The 20497-nt window shown below is 39.9% G+C and overlaps 1 protein-coding gene across 43 annotated transcripts in view; it reads left to right on the forward strand.

The window, feature by feature from the left end:
• Positions 1–20497, forward strand: part of TENM3 (teneurin transmembrane protein 3) — a 1290895-nt gene that overhangs the window by 1253313 nt on the left and 17085 nt on the right. For all 43 annotated transcript variants that reach the window (XM_064417780.1, XM_064417778.1, XM_064417776.1 and 40 more), the window contains 4 exons: positions 344–498; positions 1353–2227; positions 18425–18600; positions 19291–19526. In XM_064417780.1, the coding sequence (XP_064273850.1) occupies positions 344–498; positions 1353–2227; positions 18425–18600; positions 19291–19526 (1442 nt within the window). The remainder of the gene's footprint in view (positions 1–343; positions 499–1352; positions 2228–18424; positions 18601–19290; positions 19527–20497) is intronic.

Raw genomic sequence — 20497 nt, forward strand, 5'->3', positions numbered from 1 at the left:
TAAGAGCATTTCGATTATGTGTTTGGCAGACAGCAGTGAATATCTAAAATGAGCATTGCTTTTGGTTCCATTTATCCCGTGTTTAAAGTTAGCTTAAAAGCTAGTCCCTTCCCAACACACAGAGCAAATGAACAGCAAATGCAATCAACAGTAGTAGATTTCATGCTGAATACTGGTTTGTCATGCAAAATAAATTAACAAGCTGTATTGCTACCTACTGCTTGAGACCAGATTTTCTGCCTACAATTTCCTTTAGATACATGCTACCTATACCCTTAGTTGTGGATAATACATTCATTGTAGTACAGCAAAAAAAACCCTAATTTTTTTTGCTTCATTGAAGGAATAGCAATAGACAAGAATGGGTTAATCTACTTTGTTGATGGGACCATGATCAGAAAAGTGGATCAGAATGGAATAATATCGACTTTGCTTGGCTCCAATGACCTTACCTCAGCACGACCTCTAACCTGTGATACCAGCATGCACATCAGCCAGGTACTTTTCAGTTGCTGCAAATTTGGAAAACTGAGCTGGGGATAGAAAATAAAATGCAGCTTTCCTGCCCCTTAAAACAAAACTGGGTGGAGTGTGATGGATATTTAACAGCAGGTTTGGGGGGGAAAGCAGCCTGTTCTATGGGCGTGAATTGCACTGTATTCTCTTAGCTATAAATGCTGCTGTATTCAATTTTTCTGCCCATAAAGTTCAGTTTGGTTTAGAACAGCAAAACTATCAGCAGGAAACGTTAAGCCTGGTAGTAAATACTGGGAGAATGGCATATCTGTTAGAACTATCTTGGCATGTTGATGTTTTCTGAATTGCTGACATCCTTAGCTTACTAGAATGAATGACAGGATTTACACAAAACCCCTGTATTTTTCTATTTGTCTTAAAAACATGTGTAGGTAAGAAGGGACATGTCAGTAGTAGTATGTTCCAAAAATGGAGTACAGTGTTTCACAATCTGGAAGATAGTATGTTATTTTTGCTACTACAAGAATAAAAGATGAATACTGTTGATAAGTATTTAGACATTAATATCTGTCTCTATAGTTATTTATGCATTTGTGATGCAGAAAAAATGTATTGCATTTATTGGAGGGGAAACTCAGCCTGTATTATAGTTTCAATGCAACTGGCTTTCTTTTCAATAAAATGGATGCCTGAATATTGTTCCCCTTGCCTTGCTGGAAACTTTAGTTTTCTGCATGTATTCATGCAAGTTCTTCAGTCGTGATTGCTTACAGCAGATGGAAAATATCCTCACAGCACTGTCTAAAACTGAAGGTTAATTAATTCATTTAATCTGCACCTGTTAACTGTTTAACAAAACACTTCTATTTGTTTAGGTTCGTCTGGAATGGCCTACAGATTTAGCTATCAACCCAATGGATAACTCCATTTACGTTTTGGATAACAACGTGGTTCTGCAGATCACCGAAAACCGTCAGGTCCGCATTGCCGCGGGCAGGCCGATGCACTGCCAGGTGCCTGGCGTGGAGTACGCGGTGGGCAAGCACGCTGTCCAGACCACGCTGGAGTCAGCCACCGCCATCGCCGTGTCCTACAGCGGGGTGCTGTACATTACAGAAACTGATGAGAAAAAGATAAATAGGATAAGGCAGGTCACAACTGATGGAGAGATCTCTTTAGTTGCTGGAATACCCTCGGAGTGTGATTGCAAAAATGATGTTAACTGTGATTGTTACCAAAATGGTGATGGCTATGCTAAAGATGCCAAACTTAATGCCCCCTCCTCCTTAGCTGTGTCTCCAGATGGCACCCTGTATATTGCTGACCTGGGAAACATTAGGATCCGGGCTGTGTCAAAGAACAAACCCTTAATGAATTCAATGAACTTCTATGAAGTTGCTTCTCCAACTGACCAAGAGCTGTATATCTTTGATGTCAATGGCACTCACCAGTACACTGTGAGTTTAGTCACCGGAGACTACCTGTACAATTTCAGCTACAGCAATGACAATGATATTACCGCGGTAACGGACAGCAATGGGAACACTCTTCGGATCAGGCGGGATCCCAACCGGATGCCAGTAAGAGTGGTCTCTCCTGATAACCAAGTCATCTGGCTGACCATAGGCACCAATGGATGTTTGAAAAGCATGACTGCACAAGGACAGGAGCTGGTCTTATTTACCTACCATGGCAACAGTGGACTTCTGGCAACTAAAAGCGATGAGACTGGATGGACCACTTTTTTTGAGTAAGTACATAAAATAAAGTCAGATGCCTTATAGTTTTATTGAGTTCTACAGGACCATTTGAAAGGTTTCTGGGTGAAGTAACTGTAAAGTTCAGCCTTGATAACAAAAAGAACAGAAAGATACTTTTAATTTCCCATGCTGTCTTCCTCTGTCTTACTTGTCTGACTTCTTCTGAACATTGGGTCTGAATAATTTTGAATTCATTATTGTGAACTTCAGTTTCATATATTGAAATAATAGTGAAACAACATTTCACTCTTGTCAAGAAATTTGTAACTCAGACAACCATGGGTTTGTAGATTTGCATCAAAAACTAGATTTTCATCCCACTTGCTCATTAGATTGACATTCTTCTGCTGCAAATACTGACAAGAATCTTGTCTTCGCTGCTCTATTTTTTTTTTTTTTTAATGCAAAAGCATTTCCGCATTTTGCCCAAAAATAACATCTGGGTGGGTAGTAAAAGGTAGTGTTTCACTGAGTGGCAAGTATGCAGGAAGGATCTCCTGGACAGCACAGCAGGCTTTCACACAGGTGGACCCAGTTGGAGGAAGCTGAGAAGAGAAATGTGGGCCATGGGGGAAGTGTCATTCCTGTCGGAATAAACTGAAAACACAGAAACCACCAGCACATGTCATGTACAGGTGCGAGCACAACAGCAAGAGGTGTTACTGGAACAGTAGGACTTGTAATTTTACCAACCTCAGAAAAAAATCTTTTCAGTGAATTACTTTAGCCTGTGTTGCACTCATTAAGTCATCAATGCCTGTTCATAACAGACAGATTAGCAAAGCGTTTTACAGAATCCTCAATTATATTGACTAAGGAAGATCATGACAATTTATAGATAAACTAGTAGAGCCAGAGAATTCACATACAGGCTTTATCGGCAACTTCATCTCCAAATGGTCTGAACTGCCAACTGACAATGCTAAGCAAAACGTAACAAAAAATGCAGCTTAAAACAGAAACCATTATTTCAAAAAAGGTCAACGTCGAATTAACACAGATTTTTTTCAGTTGTCTCTGCCAGCTGGAAAAATATGTGTATTTTTAACTCACATAAAAGACATTATGAAGTTGGGTAAGAAGGAGTGGAAGATGTAGTGTTAGTGTGATAAGTAAAACTGTTAAGAGGCCTCTAGTTGAACTATTCAGGATTACAAAGAGCATCATGAAAATTGAGTAAGTCCCTCTTCTTTTTATTTCTCCCTCTTCTTTTCTTGTATCTTTATGATGAAATGCAGTAGCAACTGCTGCCAAGGTCAGGGCTTAAAAAAAAAAGCTTTCAATTCAACACACATGATAAAGAAAATAAAGTGCCAGTGTCAGGCAGTGGCAGCAAAGCCAAACATCTGTGTTCTGAGATAACTTCATATTTCTGTCAGTGCACATTTGGCTGAGGCAGTGTGCAGGAGGACTCTGAGCACCTGTATCTACTCTCCAGCCTTTACAGATGCCCATCAGAGACACAAGAGCAGCAGGTGCTGCTTCAGTGCATATTGTGTCCTGAAGTGGAGACAGGGCTAGAAATGCTGATCCCTGACAAAGACAGCAGGTGGGATGGTACTGCTGCCAGTTTTAAGGTATTCTTACAATAATCTGTAAATTGGCAGGGCTTTGGTAGCGGGCACCATCCCAAAGCATTAGCACACATCTGTAATATTTAATTGTGCTTTGGTGCATCCGCTGTGTATCTTTTTAGGTCCTGCCAAGAGGACACAGAAGCACAGTGAGGGTACACAGAGGAATGAGAAAGTGTTTGATTGGGAGGACAAGTGTTCTTCTCTTGAGTTAGCCCTGTCCTGTAGGCTGAGAGACCAAAGCACAGCTTTAGGTGGGCTGGGAATAGCCATCCATTTCCACAGAGAGTAAAGTCAGTGTTGAACTGTGACAGACTCTTGTTTCCAATAGGGAAGGTGGGCAAGACAGTCAGTTTGGGGGACAGTGAATTCCCGTACAGAAGTGAAGGCATCTGCTGGATACAGCAGGCACTTTTAATCATGCTGGCATTCATACTGGCTAATTGAGGACCTAGAGTTTTAATCAGGGCAGTAATTTCTCACCATGTTGGCTGTAGTTTCTGTGTAGCCTGCTGTGGTGTACTGCAGTAGCTGGTGGCTCCTGAATGTATCTTAACGATATCTGCCTGATCGTAAAAAAATTGGATATTCACTATTCAGTGGGTGATAGGTCTGTAGTTTCATCATAGGCAGAATTTAGAGTACTGTGTGTCGTGAAGTACACAGCTATTTCCTGACTCTGTACATGGCCATCTTTCACACCTGATCTGCTTTCATGCAGACTTTCTGGTGTGAGTTAGGGTATGTCCAGCTGACTTACAGAGAGCCCAAAGGGCAGGCTATTCCCCTCAGTAACTATTAGTATTATTTCCAAGCTGCTGCTTATGCACTTCCTAAACAATTACCTCCAACCAGTGTCTCGTTAGAATTCCCAAGCTAAAGTAATTATAGAAAAAGCTAGGCAATTTCACTCTCCCAAATTTGCAAGTGTATGAGGCTTTTGCAGAAGCAAAGATATTTATCTCCTCCCTGTAGCCATGGTGAAGCAGTAATCTGTTTAATTGCAACAAGGAAGATTCAGATCAGACCTTTGGAGGAACTTCAGGGTGAAGATTTTGGAGCCCTGGAGCAGACAACAATGATAGTGACCCCTTGCCCTTCACAGACTGTCTTTAAAAACAGATCAGACATCTTTCAAGACCAATGCAGGAAGAACAGATCCTGCCCTGGGGTAGAGGTTGGACTGCATGACCTCTCAAGGTCCCTTCCAGTAATGTTTTCTATGATGCTCTGTACAAGTTAAAACCAAAAATAAAAAATTGTACTGATTATGTAAAGCCACAGGGAATAAGGGGCAGGAGGAAGGCACTGTGTTATTTTTCTTGCCAAAACAGCATTCTTAAAAACATCCATCAATCATCATAGCTGCTTGCTTCTTTTGAACATAAAATCCCCACGCACCAAATCTATGTCTGTATATTTCCCTTTTGAAGGAAAAAATAATTGTGAACACAACTCTTTTGCCATTTTTTGTTATAAGATCAAGTATTATTATGACTTTTTGGTGCTTGTGATTTGTAACATTAAATCTGACAACGCTGGATTTCGAGAGGTTTCTGCTACTATTGCCAAAAGAGATGGAGCCCATGAATTATCACAGAAGAGTTTCTGTGGGGGTGACATGATGTACAAGGGTGTATCTCTCTCAGCTTCTGCATATTCATGTTTGTGGGTAGTATGGGCTAAAACATTACCAGGTGAAATGTTTTCTGTTGAAAAAAATGAAGCCTTGTTAAAATGGAAAGGTATCCCTCAAACATCGAGTGAGGAATAAGAAATTGTGAAAAGAAATAATTCTGGTTTCATAGCATAATATTTCAACTTCATTGCTGAATGTATTTTCTTTTAATATCACAGTTAATTTGTGTGTTTTATTTACTGTGTTACTCAAATTCTCAAAATAGTTGAGAAAAGGATAGAATTTATTCCATGGAGAATCCAGACTTTCTTCCTACTCACAGTTAAAAATGTTCAACTGTTTGAATGTCCAGCAGACCAGAAATGTCTTTTGTTAACTAGTTTTGAGTATAGTTGGGTTTTTTCACCTTTTGATTGTCACACATCTGTTTAAGTAGCTGAAGGAAAAATACTGTGCATTTAGTAATAAAAAGTTCAGCCCTAGTACCAACTCAGAAATAACTTTGTTAACTATCCTGTGCAAGTCTGGTTGGATAAGTGGAGCATGGATCCAAATAACTTATTTGGATCCGTGCTGGCTTCTCAGTGGTTTGAAAGCAGGTTTATGGAAATTATTCAGTCTTTCTTTTTTCCTTTTCAGAATTTTTCAGTACAAAGGGGAAATATTTGCGAAAACATTGCATCCCAAAAATTGGCAATCACTGCTCTGGCACATACTGAAGCATTTGGTCTTGTTTCTTTTCATGGCTTTTTTCCACAGCTTAAATCACACTAATATCAGATCCAAAAGAAATTTACTTTTTTATTTACTTTAGCCTGGACACTAATTAATCTATAGTTTATTTTATTTAGTCTCTTCTTTCCCTGATGAAGGGAAGGACTGACACACAAGAAATTTTTTTTTACATTCTTTTTTTGTTTTTACAGTGAAATTGTAAGTACTAGCTTGAATTACTTAGGATATAATACAATCTGTTTTCTTTGTCTACAGAATTGGGGAATTTTTTATATATTCACGGCAAAATGGATTTGTACATTTCTATTTTGCTAAGGGTTATAGTGTACTGATCAAAACTGACACCTTACATTTCAGAAATGAGTACTTCATTTAAAGCACTGTTGCTCAAATTCATAGTAACTGTTATCTGTTTTCATAGGTCCAAAACTTGCTGAATAAAAATGATGTTAACAGAGCATTTACAGAAATTATTGAAAATGCATGCGTACTAAAAAACCAATGGAGCCATATGAAGCTAAAAGTTACCCAGATTAGGTTTTATAATGAAATTATAGTATTAAGCAAGGTATAAAAGTAATCAGCCTAATCAAATTCTCTTACAAAATTCTGAGATATCTGATCTGGAAACTATTAACTATAACTGCATATTATGTATGCATAATATGAACATTTAAACAGATAAATCTTAAAAGTTAAACTAATTATCTGCATATTAGCATTTTGGAAGTGGCACTTCCTAGCTAGCCTACATGGCATTGTTTCTATGCAGCAATTTCCATTCTGACCTTAGATAGCTAAGCCAGGTGCACAAAAAGAGCATTTTCTCTTGACCTAGGTTTTGAAATACCAGAAGCAAATGCCCAAAATGCCTTGTAGGTGCCCCTGTGCCATCGCCCAGCCCCCAACCTGCAAGGTGTCCATGAAAGCCCTGGCATTCCAGCAGCTGCCAGGCAGGCAGCCGTGCCAGCCTGTGGCTGCTTTGTGCTCCTTGGGCTGCCTGAGGAGCTGGCAGAGGCTGCTGTGCCAGGAGGATCAGGACAGGCAGCCAGCAGCCAGGGCTGCGGTCTGTGTGTCCTTCCCTGCCCTGCTCCGCAGCAGATCCTGGGAAGCCCAGCCCTGGGCGTCTGGGATCGTCTGTCCCTCTGCAGCCACGGCCCCGCTGCTTCTGCAGGCTCCTCTCTACAAGTACAGCTGCTCCTTCCCCTCTCAGGCTCTTAAGGAAGGTTCAGGCTGCCTGTGCTCTCTTAGACATGAAGTGATCCCAGCAGCCACTGTTCCTTATCTCTTTTCAGCTTTCTCTCATTTTTCTTCCTCTTCTTTTAGAAGCAGTATCAGCAGGCAGAGATCTGTTCCAGACAAAGGTGGCTCCTCCTCTCTGGAAATCCACTGCCTTTCTTCCATTACTCCATTTTGCTCTCCAGACCTCCTACTACGTTTCCTTACTTTCTTACCTTGTATCTTGCTCCTTTCCACATCTCCTATTATTTCCCTAAGGTGCATTTGACTTTCCTGCTTTTTCCCTTCCCAGCAGTGAATTTCTTCTTGTATCTCTTGACAGTCCATCCAATGCTTCCCCTGACACTTCATGCCCTGAGCTCATTTGTCTTCTCCCTCCCCTCCTCTCCCTCCCACTCAATCCTTGTCTTCAAGGCAGTGCAACAGGAAGCAAAGAGTGACATTAGCAAGCACAGTTCTTACAAGTTTACTTTGCTCCCACAGTTAAATTAATGAGCTTTCCAGCTATTCTGGAAAGGTAGTGAAATCATGCAGAATGTGAAATCCTTACAGTAATTTGTGGACTCTAGAGAATCACAAGCAAAAATCTATTTTCACTGTATGCTGCAGAGTTTGCATATTATGCTTTTATTAGCATTGCATTCAGTGCTGTGGTTTCCCTAAAACTCTGTGATAGAGTCAGATATTGCCTCTGGCTTGGACTTGTTTAGTTTCCCCAAGTACCAGGCACATCATCTGTAACTGTCAACAGTTGGCAACAGAGAATAGAGTGTTTTGCAGTTTTTCCTTTGCTTCATCTTAATACATTGCCTGACTTGGAAATAGTGACATTTGGCTATGGAGGAGTCTGTGGAACTTACGCTGAAATGCAAGTATTTAATTTGATCAGATTAAAATGATACCCTAATAGTAGTGTCAGTTCACTTGCACTTTTACTGTATATTAAGAGGTTCAAAATCAAGTTTTCATAATTACTGTTTCTGTACCATTTCAGGTAACATTTGTGGAGAGTTATTTTCCTGTAATATTCGTGTTTCTGTTAGTGTTCATGTTTCTATCCCATTTATACTTCAGTATGAGTATCTAAAAAAGCCTAGGGTCCTTGTTACTTTCAGTTTTGGGGCTTTCATTCTAATTTGATTCTACTTTTTTAGAAATACCAGAACTTTGTACAAAATTGTAATCTGGATTTTTTTATCACTACCAAGCAACACTATCTGAATGTCCTTGATATCATAGAGCTTTTTAGGTCTTTTTATCCTTTTACTATCAACAGCCTTTGGTACCTTCTGCTTTTACTGCTGCTGCTTCTTGCTTCATCAGTGTAAAATGTAGTGGCTATAAAATAATTAAACATATTCATTCAAGCACTTTTGTTAAAGCAAATTGCCATGTTCTTGCATTGACTTTTGTGGAATCACATGAGCCCTTGATTGCAAACTGTGACATAGAAGTGCAATGTCTTTAATCTTCGCATGCTGCATATACTCAAGCAACAAAAAACAGATTCTCTTCATTCTCCAAACTGTCTTTCTGGGAATATTTTTTAAATAACTAGTCCTTAATAAGTGCCTCTGGATCTACATTGCCTGGCACAATGCAGCATGCAATACAGTTATTTCTTTCTTACATCATATTTGCTTCTCCTCCTCTCAAAATGACACAGATTGAAGATCTAGTAGCCATAACCCTCTCTCCCATCTTCATGTAGAACCATAGAGGCAAGGCTGGCCAGAAGGCAATTAAAACTCATCCTCTCTATTCAAATAAGCTTAGTATGCCCCCTACCCAAAGAGAACTTGTAGGGAAAAATATCAAGCTGACATATTTAATTTGGGGTTTTTTTTAACTTGACACTGAACAAATCAACAGTACACAAGTATGTAACTGTTTTATGCAACATGCAGTTTCTGAGAGGAACTTAATCATGGCTGTGCTTGCTGACAGGACTTTCCATGTTTCTTCTTAAGATAAATCATTCAATACATTTTTTAAATTTCTATCTTCAACTTTAGGGGTTATGTCTCACAGTTTTCTAAACCAGAACGGTAACTCAGTGTTACAGTAGCTATCATGACACAACATTATATTATTTAGTCTTATAAGACTTGTACTAACAGTGGAGCACAAACTTGCTGTTTCCAACTCATTGTGCTTAATAAAAAACAGCCATGTTAAAAACAATCCATTAATATATTAACATCAGGTACAAATGTGAAATTTATTTAGACAACTGCAGTTTTTCCCAAAATTGCCCTGATAGCAGTACTATGTCTCATCTAATAGACGTTTACCCATTTCTTCATTCTTGAATGTTACTGTTTCTTCTCCTTAGAACTAGTCTATGTAATAAAAGCAGACCTGGGAAGCCATTGAATAGATAATAATATCAACATCAGAATCCTGAAGACACATTGCAATATTAGTACATGTTACATGTATGAAAAAGGAAGAATTGCTTTCATTTCTGTCAAGAAAGTCAGCATGTGATGTCTCTGGTTTCAGAATGCACTTAGAAGTTAAGGATAGTTCCACAAAATACACAGTTTAGTTTGTGTTAATGAAATAAATGTCCTGCACTATCAATCCAGTCAGGTCTGCCCAGGCTCCTGAAAGATCTGTCTCACTTCTGGTTTATGAAGGACTTCACAATACCATTTGTTTAGTTACTGACGTGTTAATAATCTTGTTTCGTGTTAGTTTTCTTTGCCAAACAGAAGTGAGGGAGGCTAGAGTCAGGGCAGCTCGCCCTCCTTCACCCCCTTGGCAGGGAAGCTGCTGTGGTGAGGCTGGAAGGGCAGCTCAGCACCGCGTGTGAGAAGGCTGCTCTCTGCTTTCAGTCATGCTGTATTCAAACATGTTTTCAAGCCCCATCAAGGGATTTGGTCTTGCTTCCAGTGAGGCCAGACTGGTCAGCTCTCTAGAAAGCCTTCAAGGGATATGCATTTTAAAGCCTTACCTTTGGAGGCCCCTCCCAAGAAGGGAAAATCTCTCACTTCTGAAGCCTGCATTAACTGGGTGTGAGTTGTACTCTGAAGGAATGAGGTTGTTATTCTAAATTAACCACAGAACCTGAATCTAACAACTATTGTTTACTATCTTGGTATTCCACTGCCCTAAAAGAAAAGAAAATACACCCATATAATTTTGTTTTCCTGTTACTAAATTTGCTTTTCAAACATAATGTAATTTAATAATTGATTTGCTCACTTTTTGTGACCCTGTAAAAACAGTTTTGTTTTTACCTTTCAAAATAAAAATTAAATTAAATTAAATCTCCACCCAACCACCAAATAAGAATTAAGGGGGGAAAAAGCAACATTACAGCTTATTCTGTGAACAAAATATCTGGCCAAACAGACCAGCCTTACATTCTTTTTTCACTAAAGGCCTGTGCACTCAGCTCTGACAGTGTAAGCAGACCTTACAGCAAGGAACAATATGTCACACAAAGTATATATACACCAACATTTCTCTTAGTTGAAAGGCCATACTCTGGTATTTATATCCACAAAGCACACAGTTTATTTGTGCAGTAATAGATGAGCTAAAAAGGTGGGGGAGGTGACACACAGACAAGGCAGCAGCCCGAGGAGCCCTGAGGTTAGGGAAGCTGCCTACTGGCACTCCCTAGCAAATCCAGAATCCTTCCTCTGTGCATCTCAGAGGGCTCAGGGGCAGTGAATTCCCATACAGGGAAGTTGAAAAGTGAGGGATGAGTGCTGAGGTCCTGTAGATAACAGCCTAGCTACTGTATTTAGTCTCATCCTCATAAGAACGAGCCCCCTTGAGTTGCTCCTGAATTGGCTGCGCCCACTTTGAAATACTGTGAGCTGCTGAGGCACACCCCAGCCCTGGGAAGTGCTTCATCCCCAGCAATGCCTCTCATGTAAGCCACACTGCCTGCACCCCACTGCTCCCAGTGCACCCCTTCCCCAGGCACATGCCCTGGAGCTGTTCTTCCTGCTCTTCAGAAAGCAGTGGCTTCTTTAACACTGCTCATTGGTGCAAGTTTGTGTGCATATAGGGTGTATGTCAGATATGAGTTGTGAGAGACTCCTTGGTTTTGTGGCTCCTTATGAGAATGTAGGTGGCAGGTGTTTGCTGCAGTCAGCACGGCATGGAGGACTGCTGTACCATACAGCACTGAGTGAGAAGTTTGGCAGTATTCTGGCAAAAAGTTAAGCATCCCCAGCATGGTAAATTCATGTATTGCTTCTTTCTCCACAAAGCACCACTCCCCCAGAATACCTGGTTCCAAATACCTGGAAGTGATTTTGGATTGGGCTGTGAAAGTGGTCAATCTTACACGGCACGAGCACTGAACTCAAGCTTGTTTGTCTGGTTGTGCAATGAAGTGGAAAATGAGCATCAAAACCTTCTCCGTATGGAAGTGAATGAGCTGTCATGGGCAAAGGTGTTGATTCATTCCTTTGAGCTCCCTTTCCAACAGACACATTTCCTGCAGTGATTCTCGTTTAGAGTGTGCCTGTTGTTTTGCAGATGAGTTATGGCTGTCAAGAAAGGCCTATTTAAGTGAATTGTTCACGTCTGGCATGCTGAATGTCGGTTTACAAAAAAGACTGAAAACTGTCCTTTTAACAATTATGACAAAATAGACACACCAAATAAAAGCTTCAAGAGCTGCAGTTACAACAGGAGAAGGTGAAAAGAGAAATTGCCAATCACTTCCCAGCTGAGGAAATCTCTTCATTAAACCTGGACTAAAAAATTCGTCCTGACCACGTTGCTAAAAGACCATTACCTGAATTATTTAACCAGCTGTGCAAACAGTTTTATAAGACTTCCCCAGATGAAAACAGAGTAAAAACCCTTTCCCTATGGAAAAGCCATCAGATGAAGGCACATCAGATGAAGGAGTTGTCTGACAATTGGTTGGACAGGACAGATAACTGTAGCTGATACTACACTAATACTAATACTTTACTAATACTAATACTTTTAATGACCTTCTAACTTCTGTGGTTTTGTGAGTTTGCATTTTCTGCCCAAATTCCATTAAAAAACAAGCAGGCATATAAATTTCTGTCCAGAATTGAGATTCTGGCTGTAGTTTAATTTAGCTCTTTCCTAGAATCACTCCTGGACCTATTTTCTGTAATTCCTGTTTATCCACTTTTTTCTCAGAGCTAGGCACAACAGAAGAGAAAAGGAAAATAAAAAGGGACGGGTGAAAGGAAATAGGAAGGGGAGAGGGGAAAGGAATAAAGCAGGAAAGAAAGGGAAAAGAAAGGAATTTTTTTCCATATATTTAGAATTCTGTAAGATTGGAAAGAATATTGAGGTTTTTTCATAAAATCATAGAATAGTCTGAGTTGTAAGGGACCATCAGTGTCCAGCCCTGGCCCTTTACAGAACAGCCCTGAGAGTCACACCATGTGTCTGTGAATGTTGTGCAAACACTTCTTGAATTCTGTCAGACTTGGTGCTGTGACCACTTCCCTGGGGAGCCTGTTCCAGTGCCTGACCATCATCTAGATGAAGAACCTTTTCCAATATAAACCATATCCAACATAAGCCTCCTGTGACAGAGTTTCATGCCATTCCCTCGGGTCCTGTCACTGTCACCACAGAGAAGGGATCAGTGCCTGCCCCTGCACTTCCCCTCACAAGGATGCTGAAGACCATCATGAGGTTTCCCCTCAGTCTCCTCTTCTCCAGGGTGAACAGACCAAGTGACCTCAGCTGCTCCTCATGTGGCTTCCCCCCAAAGCCCTTCTCCATCCTCGTGGCCCTCCCTTGGATGCTCTCTAATAGCTTCATATCATTCTTACATTGTGAGGCCCAAAACCGCCCCCAGCCCTCGAGATGAGGCTGCCCCAGAGCAGAGCAGAGGGGGACAATGCCCTCCCTTGCCTGGCTGGTGATGCTGTGCCTGATGCACCCCAGGACAGGGTTGACCCTCCTGGCTGCATTTTTTCTCATGCTTAACAATATTCCAGATAAGAAAAAAAGAAAAATGCTGTCACTTCTTAGGTAATAATTAAATATTTTTTTTAAATCCACTTGTCATAATTTACAGGCTACTAATATATATCAAATTGTCATTTGCTTTCTTCTTGTTAAGCAAAACAAATTATTAGTAAGACATACCACCATATTGTTTATTGTTTGGGGTTTTAAAAAAAATTGTTCTATATCTCCAAAGGAAGTAATAGTATAATATTTCAGGTTTCCCAATATAATTGTAGTGTGAATTCACAAGCAAGATGCTAAACCTTTTAAGATACGAATACAAATGTATTGTGTGGAAATAAAGGAATATGTGCAGGTTATATATGAGCAGTTATGGATCCACTAAAGTGTCTGTTTCAAATCAGACTAAATAAGAAATGCAAAAAACAAAAAAGGGAAAAAATATTTCTGTCCATGCATCTTCAGATTATTTTCACCTTTTTCATTCTTAGCAGGCTCATTCAGTCTCTCTTCAGACATATCCAAAGCAAAAATGCATATCAAAATGAGGAAAGCAATGTAAAAATTGAGTAAAGGGAAAAACAAAAAGCAAAATTCATTACATTCAAGTTGAAAGTTTCTTTCTTTCTACAACTCACATAATGGTTAAAGGTGGCCAAAACTAGACCTTCCAGTAACTTGCCATGCCAAATTTTAAACCAGTGTGGGACAGGTGAAGAAATGCTAATGAAAGTGATGGTATATGAACTGTGGGCTTCTTTCCTTTTAATCAGCAAGATAATCATTTTGATACTGGTTGAGCATGCAGTGAAAGTGCTACTAGAGTGGCTTTTCTTTACCATCATTTTCCAGCTTTGAATTCACTTTCATTTCGGAGGGACTAAACCTGCAGTGTGCTAGGGAGGCTGAATACAAGTGAAAGAATGTATTTGGAAACCAAAATTCTGTCATGTTAAAGACAACACTCTTCTATGTAAATGTAGCTTAAATGGCCTCGACAAGCCAAGGGAGACATTTCATTGCCAGGTTAGGACAGATTTTTCAGCATGTTGTCAACATGGTATGCACCTAAAAAAATAACACATTGCACTCCTGAATGCCAACCTTGGACCTTCTGTTCTCACCTGCCAAGAGGCAGCACTCTGGTATAAAAGACTTCCCATTAATAGTTTGAAATAAGTAGGGTAATGTTCCATAAATTTTTTAGCCACTCTTGGTAATCTGAGATGCAGAGAAAATACCTAATGTGAGTTGAGTGAAAGTATAACAGTACCTTTCTACTGTCAAAATTATACATATCTATATTATGAAATGTATTCATGCTTCATTTCTCTATTACAGTATCCCAACTAATAGTATAATCTGTAACCAGTCTTAAATACTTAATATGCATTAGGACTGCATGTCTTGTTATCTGAAATGTGCTGGAACTGGTGTGCCGTGCTCTTCAACCTGACATGTTTACAACAGAAAAAAAAAAAATCACAGAATTTATTTTGTTGAGGGATTGTGCTGCAGAAGTCTGGGGAAAAACAGTATCAGTCATAAATTAGCAATTGGCTTTAGATGCAGCCTTTACTAGACACTTTATTTCTACAGCTCCCTATTCTACATTGAAATAACTTCTGATATAAAACATTAATAATGCTCTGCATGTTGGGGTTGAGCTAAATGTGCTACGGACTAAGATAAAATACACTTGAGAAACAAGTCAAAAACAAAGAAAGTAGGACATTTCCATCTGTGGCAAGGCTTACCAAGAAGTTATTACTGCAAAGTGAAGTGTCCTACATTGCCTAGAACAGAAAATGGTCTGGGAAGGCATGTAATTAAAACTGAAGGAGATGAGCAATGGAAGAGAGACTTCCAGCAGGTGAAGAGCAAAAGGTCGAGAATCTGGGAAGCTGATAATCATTATCTCTGAGAAATTCTCACTGCTGAAGTGGAAAACTATCTGGCAGTGGCAGCTCATCCTAAGGAAGAAAAAGGATTTGATCTAAGGGGGACTTCAGCTAGCGATGGTGGCAGCTGCCCCCACTGCTGCCTTCATAGTTATTGACCAAACATGAAGATTGTTCGTTATTGCCAACAGAAGTGAGCTGAGCAGATTAATGCACACAAGGTCACGTCCAGGGAGCAAGTTTCTGGTTTAGATTCTTGAAAAGTTTATGTGAGACTCACTCTTCAGGAATTGAAGAGGTTGGTGGAATGGCTTTGCTGTGGAGCCCAGCAAAGGAGAAAGATCAGAGGGCTCCATGGTAACACGTGTGCCTGAGCTTGTGTTTGGATGAAAAGATCAAAGAGGCTGTGAAATGCCAAATACAGGCGCTCACCCTCTAGACTTCAGATCTCATTCCTTCTAGGGCAATTTCAATATTAGAACACTAGGCAGATAAAAAGAAATCGCTCAGTCTAAAACTGACAATCTTGGATGAATAAATTCACCTTGGCAGCAGAATGCAAGGATATTTGAATGTAATAAGAAAAATGGCCTCAGAATGCCCAAAGGTATGAGTGATGTTGCTATGGTGTGCATTGATAAGGCTTTGATTGTGGACAAGAAGATAGCAAGTATAAAGTAAGTTTAGTATTCGATGTACAGTGAACAAAATGAAGGACACACATAGCAATCTGTCACCAAATGGAATATGTAATGAATTGTAGAAAGGCCTATTTCCCCTTTTTCTTTTTGTTCCTGGCTATAAAAGTATGAGAAATCCTATTCTTACCTTTCACATCTCAGTCGCATTTTCTTCTTGCTCTAGGATGCCTGAACCAAGCAATCATGGCTTTTAAGATTCTTTCAGCTTTAAAGTCATGTTTTTAAGAACATTAATGTGTAATATGATTTCTTGCTGGTCTTTGAACTCTCCCCCACTGTAATAGTAACTGTTTATCTCAGGCTCATGATGTGCCTTCCCATATTCGTGAAAGACGAGACCAGTTCAAGAACTATAGGCACAGTCAAAAAATAATAATGCGGAAGCAAGAATGCATAAAAGAAGCATAGCACAGTTCAGTGCTGTGTACTGCACTAAAGCCACAGACTGTGCTGAATACTACTGATGTGTAGCATTTTTCAGCTCAGGTGGTATACTGAGAAATATGGTAATTAGTTTCTCACAGATACTGTGATTAAAAAGGCAAAAAGTTCTTACAGGGAAATCTTACCATCTGTGGCTTTAGTAAGCATTGTGTGAAATAAAGACCAGTACTCGACTACTGTAATCAAAGGATGGAAGTAATTCCCAACAAAGTAATTTGGTACCATTTTCAAACATAAAGCAGAAAATAGAAAAGGACACTAATTGGACAATATATGCTCCCCAGGGAGTGGGAAAGGGAAGTTGTGTATGAAAATAAAATAAGTTCTTGGAACTGAGGCATGAGACTGAAGGTCATGAATAGGCTAGCAGTCACATTCATGCACAAGGAACTCAAGTATGTTTGTTTTGGTCTCCTGCATAAATGGAATATCTCAGCTTGCCAAGGCAGTATGTGAAAAAGAGCCACAATTAGGGACAGAAACACACTGGAAGAAACCCCATTATCTTGAAATGTACTTAACTTCAAAAAATAAGTTTTCTCACTTGACTTCCCTGGCTTGCAGTATGGTTTCTGATTTTTAAACATTCTTTTCTCTTGCCTGTTGCTAAGTGAAAGTATTACATAAACAAAGGAAATCAACTGTGCTAAAAGGATAGAAATGACTGTATGCAAAAAGCTGTCAAATCTACAGAGGAGGCAAACTGGAAGAAAACATTTCTTAACTTAATCCTTTCACTTACAGCAATGATGTGCAGTACTCATGCTGTTCAGAGAAAGTTAGTGTTGTGGGTTACAGCTGTTAGGATTAATTCTCTCATTTTAAGGAAGAGAGTTTCTGTGGCCTCAGTGATATGCTTGGGGCTTTTGGGGGTCTTTTTTTGGTTTTGCTTTTCTTTTCCAGTAGGAGCAATTTTGATGATAAATAGCAGCATGAAATGTCTAGCACACTGTGAGGACCTGCAGGGTCATGTTCTAGTTACTTTAAGAGACTAAGGCGTTGTTCAGCTTCCCACTACATGGTCACAGGAGAGGGATGGAAAACTGAGAGCAAACAGGTCATAAGTGGGCATGAAATCATCCTTTGGATGCTTTTTTCTCTCCATTGCAGCTATGGGCAAGCTGTACTTCAAAACAAGGAGCTTCAGCTGAACACCTAGGCTGACAAATCAAGACTCTAGCACGGGAAGAGCTAATCTTAACCTTTATGACCAGAAGCTCACACAGTGCTTTACCACTCCCTATACTGTGACCAAAATGCACGTTTAGATTTGGATTTGTAAGCGTGGTCTCTGATCATGTACCAAGATCTACTTCAATTACAGAAATTCTTTCTACCTGTTCATATTAAAAGGATATATAGCTGTTGGTTTAAATAAATGTCAGTAGACACAGAAAAAAAATCTCAAGTTTTGTGTCACAATTCTCAAACTATGATCCACAAGCAGTTAACAATTTAGAGATGCTAGCTGTTCTGGTTTCCAGCTATAACCAGCTTAAGTAGATTAAATGCTACCTCAGACTCTGCTCGTAGTAATACAAGGGACATTAAGCACTCAGGAGTACAGGTGTTCTGCATACTCATTGAATGGGAAAGGCCCAAGAGACACTCTTATTAAGATACCCTTTTTTCAAAAATTTTGAGGATTCCTACAGTAACAGCAAAATCTACTCCAGTAAGAGGGAGTAAGTAGAGAATGCTACAGCATTTAGTACCAATGCTTCCTTTGAAATGGTGAATTACACGTGCAGCAGGATCTGGTCACACTTCAAAGAATAATATAGAGCTGAAGATCCATCTGTTTGCTCTTCCTATCACCATTGAGGCTGCTGTATGTTAAGCAGTCTTTTGAGTACTTCAAAGCATGTTTGAAGTCTTTGCTATGCCTATCCCATGCACACAGAAAAAAAGCAAAAGTGCCTTAACAATATGAGTAGCTGGTGTTTTTTGTTCATTTTAGTTGTAAGTGAAAACAATTTGTTCCTGCTATATATAATTTCTGGACCTTTTTTTTTAGCTATGATAGCGAGGGCCGTCTAACAAATGTTACATTCCCAACTGGAGTCGTCACTAACCTTCATGGGGAAATGGAAAGGGCCATTACAGTGGACATTGAGTCATCCAGCAGAGAGGAAGATGTCAGCATCACTTCCAACTTATCATCAATCGATTCTTTCTATACCATGGTTCAAGGTACTGTAAACAAAAGATTTCTCAGCAGATACTGGCCTGAAAATTGTTTTCTTGTAGTACAAGCAGCTCCAAATAGAAGTGAAACTTTAGGAGCATAGTGTCTGGAGGAAGGACGGATAAATACACAGTTTTACACCTATACAGAAACAACTGTTCAGGAAAAGTAGTATTGCAACAAAAGTAGCATTAAGTAAGTGTTCTAACCAAATTGGTTTTGCACGCAGCTATGGGAAATAGAATACTTATTTTATATTAAAAAGGAATCTTGGAAAGAAGAGATGGATTGAAAGGGAAATAGGTACAGAAATAGTATGAAGTGATATTTTAGCTTAAGAACAACATGTAAAATCACAGCAACCACATACTTGCAAACGTGAATAGTCATAGTATGCTTAGGATTAGGCCAAAAATGCCTAATGAAACAGCAGAGAATGTGTTTTGTGCCAGTCCAAAGAATATACTATGAGGATGAGACTTTCTTAAGTCTTTAACAAAATTTGGTGATAGGTCCTAAAGGCATTTTTTTGCTCCTCTGGGATACACTTATTCTTAACAATCTCACCCTGGCTCTTTATTACCATTGGGTCAGTTATGTGAAGTCAAGATGCACATATTGCATAAAGTGTCCAGTACAAAGGCAGAGTCTTAACTCATATAGATAACCTGTAATTCTCTTTTTGGCCTTTTCAGATCAGTTAAGAAATAGCTACCAGATTGGTTATGATGGCTCCCTGAGAATCCTGTATGCCAGTGGCCTGGACTCACACTACCAGACAGAGCCACATGTCTTGGCTGGCACTGCCAACCCAACCATGGCAAAGAGAAACATGACCCTGCCAGGGGAGAACGGGCAGAACCTGGTGGAGTGGCGATTCCGGAAAGAGCAAACCCAAGGAAAAGTCAATGTCTTTGGCCGAAAGCTTAGGGTAAGCACACAAGCATGAGTGGTATCTACTGCATTCTCATTAAGGAATGAGGAAGTGTAAATACATTCCTGTAGGTATTGCCATCCGGCAAACGCAGAATATTCACTGTAGACAAGCTGACCATAGGTCTGGAAGTACTTGTTTTTATTACTTCATTTATTGGCTATTTTATTTATTAATTGCTCTTTTCTGTGTTTCAGCAGCCAAGCCCCACAGAGCTGCTCGCTCAGTCCCCCACCAGCAGGATCAGGGACAACTGGAACAGTAAAAGCCAGAAAACTCATGTCTTGAGAGAAAGACAGTTTAATAGGGAAAGCAAAAGCCACACACACAAAGTGAAACAAGGAATGAGTTCCCTGCTTCCCCTGGGCAGGCAGGTGTTCAGCATCCCCAGGAGAGCAGAGCCCCATCACACCTAACAGTGACTTGGGAGGACAAAGCCATCGCTCCAAACGTGCCCCCTTTACCTACTGGGCATGGTGTCACAGGGTCTGGAACATCCCTTGGGTCAGCTGGGGTCACCTGTCCTGGCTGTGTCTGCTCCCAGTCTCCCATACACCCCCGGTCTGCCCTCCAGTGTGGCAGTACCAAAAGCAGAAAAGGCCTTGGTTCTGTGGAAGCCCTGCCAAGAAATAATGAAAACATTTCTAGGTTATCAACCCTGTGTTCAGCACAAATCCAAAATATAACCCTGTACTAGCCTCTGTGAAGAAATACCCCAGCTAAAATCGGCACTGTGGAATTTAAACTGTTGGGTTTAGTTTGGAATGGCTAAAAAGAATAATTTTCTGCTTTCCTTCATTGTTTTTCTTTCTGGTACTGAATTCATGTAACTGATTCGGAATCCTGTTTTAAATTATTCTACCATAAGTTTGCACGATCCCTGGTTTTTATTTTAAATTAAAACTGTAGTAAGACTTATTCTTACAGTAGAAAGGGTTTAACTGTGTGTGTATGAAGATGGCATATTC

This window comes from Passer domesticus, chromosome 4, assembly GCF_036417665.1.
Source record: "Passer domesticus isolate bPasDom1 chromosome 4, bPasDom1.hap1, whole genome shotgun sequence".
Lineage (NCBI taxonomy): Eukaryota > Metazoa > Chordata > Aves > Passeriformes > Passeridae > Passer > Passer domesticus.